This window comes from Paroedura picta, chromosome 8, assembly GCF_049243985.1.
Source record: "Paroedura picta isolate Pp20150507F chromosome 8, Ppicta_v3.0, whole genome shotgun sequence".
Taxonomy (NCBI): domain Eukaryota; kingdom Metazoa; phylum Chordata; class Lepidosauria; order Squamata; family Gekkonidae; genus Paroedura; species Paroedura picta.
This window is the reverse complement of record NC_135376.1, coordinates 34,228,939-34,234,938: the sequence shown is the minus strand read 5'-3', so window position 1 is coordinate 34,234,938 and position 6,000 is coordinate 34,228,939. Positions and strand designations below refer to the sequence as shown.

Below are 6,000 nucleotides of genomic sequence, written 5' to 3'. Positions count from 1 at the left end.
AGAGCAGAGAGCCTAGTAATATTCGGTCGTGGTAAGGCGGGAGGGAATCAAAGCCCCTTTTCAGTATCTCAGAAAAGTTCGCCATACGTGGGGAACTCCTTTCCCATGATTTAATACCCGGCACAGCGCCTAAGCATGCCGCTCAGGCCTGTAAACACAATCCTCTTGATAGCCGTTTTATATGCCAAAACCGCGGCCTTTTAGCCATCTCAGGACGTTAGTCCAATATAAACTTGCTCCCCTTTCTGCATCTGAATCAGTGACTGGAAACTCGAAGAACGAAGGGAAATAAAACGCTATTAAAAAGAGAGAAAACATTTTATTGGAGACTATACAAAATTCGATGCTATAACAAAAGTGCTAGGTAAGTCTAGAAAAGTTGGTCCCAGAATGGTACAGTATCCAAACAACCATCCGTTTACATGGACAATTAGAAAATCACTTTGCTTTCTCCCCCCCCCCCCAATTTAAACGCATTTCTCCCCACAGGGATCGCAACCTAAAATAATAATAATAAAAAGACGCCAAGAAGAGCCTAGAAAAGTGGCAACAGCGCCAGGGTCAAAAAATATCAATCTTATATTTAACACCCTTGGAAAAATACTGTACTTGTAAAAATAATAGTCTCCATTGTTATTACCATCAATAATAATTCGGGAAACAGTCTCCTTTTGTCCAAATATAATTTTAGACTTGTATAAAATTACTCTATCTTGAGAAGACATCTTCTACTTAAAAAAATACATATATACAGACGTATATTTATTTACCTATTACTCCCAAACATAGTCTCGAAGTTATTAGGCATTTCAGCGATCAAATCCGCATGGCTTCTGGACACCTTGAAAAAGAGGGTGCTGGCTCTAATTCAGTCCCTATTAAGTACTGTTTGGACGGAAAGGTAGTTTTGAAAGGGAAAAAGAGAAAGAAGTGCAAATGTCCTCCCAGGAAATCAAGCCAGTCTTCTGAAGCCCAGTGGCCCGAAAACAATCTGGGAAAGCCCACGGCCCGTCCACTTTATTTCCTCATCAATTGCTCTTGGAATATATTTTATAGCAATGAGGACTGGAGATTAAAGGAGGGCGAGTTTTCAGAACGAAGCGCTTTCATTTTAAACATCAGCCCTCGAATGATATTTGGAACAAGAACTCCCCGAAGAGGATGCCACAGCCCCTATATCGAACCTGGGCAGGGAACGGACAAGAAAGCACCCCTCCTTGTCCCCCTAGGTAGTCAAATTGCGGCCCTCCAGATGTCCATGGACTACAATTCCCATGAGCCCCTGCCAGCGTTCCCAGTTTGACTACCCCTGCCCTAGACATTCACTGCTTGGGAATTTAATTGACACCATTTCGCCGGGAGTTTGCCTCCGCAAAAGCAACCCCAAGGACGCTTTTGAGGGAGTAAGCAAGCTCCTTGATTTGAAGAGAAAACTTGCATGGGGTCGGCCTGTCATATGCCTGCATTACTGGGTAGGGGGGGATCCACTGAAATCAGTGGGCTTTGCCCTTTGGTTGAATTCACTGCGTTGCGTTCAAGAAATTAGACGCCACCCCGGCCGAGCAATGTCAACGGCGGGAAAATTCGATGGGACCTTAATACTGGACACTCAGACCCAATGGCTAGATTTGGCGGCCAAGGCCCAGCGCTTTGAAATGGGCCTTCCTTTCAAGTGAACCTGCCTGGACCCGCAGGCCTGGACCCTTCACCTCGGATCGCATGATCGATCCGTCCTGTTTACATCGATCCCGATCTAAACATGACTAATCGATGCCAGAAGAGACCTAACCCAGGAACGCATCGGTCCCCAACACACCCTTCCTAGGGAATAAGCGCAGGTAAACCCCAAAGGACTTACTTCAGAAGAAACATGCCCGGGACTGCCCTGCGCAGCACTCCAACCTGTAGCAAGAAAGAGACCCGCAGCCCACAGTCGAGCGGGTCCTCCGGCTCTTACAGACCTGTCCCTGGCGTTTCTCCTGTGACTCCGCGTCTTACATCCCCCTAATGGGAAGTCAATGCGTGGGACATTCGTGAGCGCAGCGGCAGCCTCCGCGGACCGCGTCGGGTGCCAGGCGAGCTCTGCCGCCGCGTCGCCGTCTCTGCCTTCATTTCAGGGGACGCGCAGGCCAAGCGAGCGCTTCGCCGAAGGCCCACCGAAAGGGCAGCGCCGTCGACGACCAGGGAAGCCAAGCGGCAAAAGGAAGGGGGCGCCGGGGGCGGGTGGCCAATCCTTCGGGTCTCCGGTGGCCGTGCTCTCGTGGGCCGGGGCGGCGGGCTCAGAGGTCGAGGCGGGCGTGCAGGGCGCCGTGCTTGCTGTCGTGGTCCCAGTAGGAGCAGTGCATCATGGCCAGCTCGGGCGGCTGGCGGGCGCAGGCGAACTGCAGGCCGGCCGCCCCCCCGTTGGGCGCCGCCTGGGGTGCGGGGCTGCCGGCGGAGGCGGCTGCGGCGGCTGCGGCGGCGGCGGCCACGGCGGCGGCGCCGAGCTGCTGGGCGGCGTGGTGGTGGTGGTGGTGGTGGGCGTGCGGGTGGTGGTGGTGGTGGGCGTGCGGGTGGTGGTGGTGGGCGTGGTGGTGGCCCATGCCGTTGTACGAGTTCACCATGGCCGGCAGGCGCGAGTAGGGCCCGTAGGCGGCGGAGGCCGAGGCCGGCCCGGGCGAGAGGCCGGTCCCCTTCCCGGGGCTGACGGGGCTGAGGGCGCCGCCGCCGCCTCCTCCTCCTCCTCCCGTGGGTCCGGCGCCCTCCATCTGGCAGGCGGCGTAGGCGGGGGCGGCGGGGGCGGGAGGGGGGGCGGCGGCAGGCGGCGGGGGCGGCGGGGCGGCCTGGGCCAGCGACCAGGCGGCGGCGGCGGCGTTGAGGAAGGGCGCCTGCAGGTACTTGGCGGGGGGCGCGGCCAGGTAGCCGTAGCCGGCGGCCTCGGCGGCGCCGAAGAGGCTCTTGCCGGGCTGGAAGTGGGCGGCGGGCGGGCGGAAGGGGCGCTTCATGCGGCGGCGGCGGCGGTAGTTGCCCTTCTCGAACATGTCCTCGCAGGCCGGGTCGAGGGTCCAGTAGTTGCCTTTGCGCTCTCCGCCGCCCTCTCGCGGCACCTTGATGAAGCACTCGTTGAGGCTGAGGTTGTGGCGGATGCTGTTCTGCCAGCCCTTCTTGTTCTTCTCGTAGAAGGGGAACTTGCCGATGATGTACTGGTAGATGCCCGACAGCGTCAGCCGCTTCTCGGCGCTCTCGCGGATGGCCATGGCGATCAGCGCCACGTACGAGTAGGGCGGCTTCTGCGACGGGTCGCCCTTCTCCGACGACGCGGCCGCCACGCTCCCGCCGCCGCCCGCCGCCTTGCTGGCCGCCGGGCTCAGCTCGCCTTTGGCCCCCGGCTCGCCGCCCAGGCCGGCCTCCTTGGACGGACGCAGCAGGGCCACCGAGTCGTCGGCGGGGGGATCCGGGTAGCCCGTGGCCATCATGGCACCACCACCTGCAGCCCTCGGGCGGTCTCCGGCCTCGAAGGGGATCCCCCCTCCCCGGATGGCGCCGGTGACTCCCCAAGATCGCGCAGGAGGATCTGCTCGGAGCGCCTCTCTCGCCTGCCTGCTTTAAGCCCTGCCTGTGCCGGGTGGGCTTTTCGGTCCCCCCCCCCGCCCTTCTCGCGCGCTCTCTGCCTGTCTTTCAAGAGGCAGAGGCGGCCCAGCGTCGTCTCTGATCAGCAGGCTCAGATATCCACTCACTGCTCTTCGGGACTAGCCCTTTTCTGATTTGTATGGGCTCCGGCGAGTTCCGCTTTCGTCAGGATCGCTTGCGCGCGCTCTCCCCCTCTTCTCCCCCTGCCCCCCCCTCGGGCGGGGAGCCAGCTGGGCACGGGCGAGTTCATGGCAAAGTCACACCGCGCAAGTCCACCCTGGGAGGAAACCAGATGGTTCAGCCAAAGAAGGGGGGGGGGGGAGTAAAGAGAAAGCGGGCGGGTGGGAGGAAGGCTGGGATGGCGAGCGCTAAGAAACCCCTCTTCTTCGCCGAACCGGCCCCTTTTGCGGACTCCCAGGCTGCCGGCGAGGAAAATTGGGATTCCCCTTGGTCCTTGCAATCTTGGGTGGGGAGGAGGGATGGGCTCCGCGGTGCCTGGCAGGGAAGACGGCCTACAGATTCCAGCCAGTCCTAGCCCTCGCCCCCGGCCACAGTCGCCAGGTGGCCTGCCCTGGGAGAACGGCCTGGAAGGGCAGGGGACAGTGTCGCAACCCAAGAAGCTCGCCTCACCTGGCTGCAACTCTGTTCAGGCTCTTCCAGGCAGGCAGTCCGGCTCCCGTGCGGGGAAAGAGCGTTCGCGAGGCCCAGCCGTGCATTGTGTCGGTTTGAAACAAACAGGTGTCATGGGGGAGTGACAGACGACATTTTTATACCTAAATCAGGAGACGACTTCTGTTTATAATAATTGGCAGCCCAGTTATCCCGCACATTTCTTTCTCAGGACTCTCCGCGGGTGCACGCGCGCATAAAACGTGCCCTCTGGCAGACTTGTCCGGGCCCCTGCAGGCTGCCTCCCTCTAGACAAGGGAAGCCAAGTGCTCGCCGATCTCTGAGCGCTTCCTCCGGCCACAATGTTTCCAGATATGCCATCCAGGTAAGGACTGTTTATCTCTAGGCGCCACAGCCCTCCGTTTCCCCTGCGAACACGAAAGGAAGGGAAGGGAAGGGGGCCCTCTTGCCAGTGTTTGCACCGAGCTCCTGGGGATGTTCTCTGTGCCCGTGACAGTCACCCCCTCCCCCCAGCTTACAGGTGCGGAGGTCCTTCCTGGACAGTCCCAGGCTCGGGCCGGCCTTGAGATCGATAGCGGCCTTTGCTAGGCATTGGCCCAAAGCCAAGGAGCTGCTACGTGGCCTCCGGTCGCTGGTGCATCACCCTTTCCAAGTTTCTGCCCCATCTGTAAACAACGGCTCACCTTGATCCAGGAATCGGGGGGGGGGGTTTACTGTGGCTGGGAGGACCTGGCCAAGCACTGGCTGTGGCTGAAGGGCCCCTAAGTAGGAACACTAACACCAGCCCCATGTGGAGTTTTGGGACCTGATCCAAAGAGAGATTCCCTTCCTCCCTCACAGCGCTGGTCTGGTTTGGGTCAGGGTGGGTGGGATGGAGCTCCTTTGGACCATCGGACCGAGGACAACAACAAGTTCTGATAAAGAGGAAGGTAACTGGTCAGAAAGCTCTCCTGGGGAACACTCCTGGAGATTTTAAAAAGGTGCCTTTCCCCTTCTTTTAAGGGGAAAGGAGGGGTGACTAGTTTAGATCCTAGTGGTTTTAAAGGACAATCCAAGTGCTTTGATTTCATGCTAAAGGCCGAACGAGCAGTCCACGCAGCGGCTCCTTCTTGCAGGCATCCGGAAAAGGTGTGTGCCTTTCCCATGGGCATCTTGCAAGACCTGAAGTCCCTCTGCTAGATGCTCCAGTAGCAGTCCTACCCTCGAACCATCAGCCATGCTGGCTCCCTTGGCAGGGGTGCCTTGGCAAAAGATGGTGCGTCTGAAGGGGCACCTGGGCTGGGCGCTGGTCTTGTCATTTAACTGCGGGTAGTTCTTTAGTTAGGCCTTTGAAGCGGGATTACGTGGCCCTTTGAGCTTCGTTCTGTAGCGTTTCAGTCGAAGGTTTGGCCATTTAATGTGTATATAAAAATCGGCCTGTCATACCCTTTGCACTGTATATTATCAATTTTCTAGCCACCCCTCCCCATTGCTTTGTGAAAGGACGCTTTTCTGTGGATACAGAACACCACCTTTTTCTCACTGATCTTTGCAGTTTCCATTTGTAGTTTCCATTTGTAATGTGTTTAAAATTAGTGGTGAAACAGATACCTGCAGGTTAAATGTAATCCAGGGGCATGCCGAAACACACCTTGAAGTTGCACCCGGTGAAATGTATTTTTTCTGTACCTGTAGCTGAGTTATCTCAGCTTTCAAAAAATTACTCTCTCGGATATGGAAACACCAGTTTGAAAGCCCAACGAGGTGACAGACAGGTAGACT

The 6,000-nt window shown here is 57.6% G+C and overlaps 1 protein-coding gene across 1 annotated transcript; it reads right to left on the bottom strand.

Moving 5' to 3' along the window:
- Positions 1-299: 299 nt before the first annotated feature.
- FOXL2 (forkhead box L2) lies at positions 300-3,763 on the bottom strand. The gene has a single exon (XM_077348955.1). It carries the CDS (start codon positions 3,453-3,455, stop codon positions 2,280-2,282), a length of 1,176 nt encoding a protein of 391 aa, XP_077205070.1. The 5' UTR covers positions 3,456-3,763; the 3' UTR covers positions 300-2,279.
- Between the last annotated feature and the right edge of the window lie 2,237 nt (positions 3,764-6,000).

What these genes read in the sequence shown, in the direction of transcription:
- FOXL2 (XM_077348955.1), bottom strand. Translation starts at nt 3,455, where the DNA reads ATGATGGCCACGGGCTACCCGGATCCCCCCGCCGACGACTCGGTGGCC.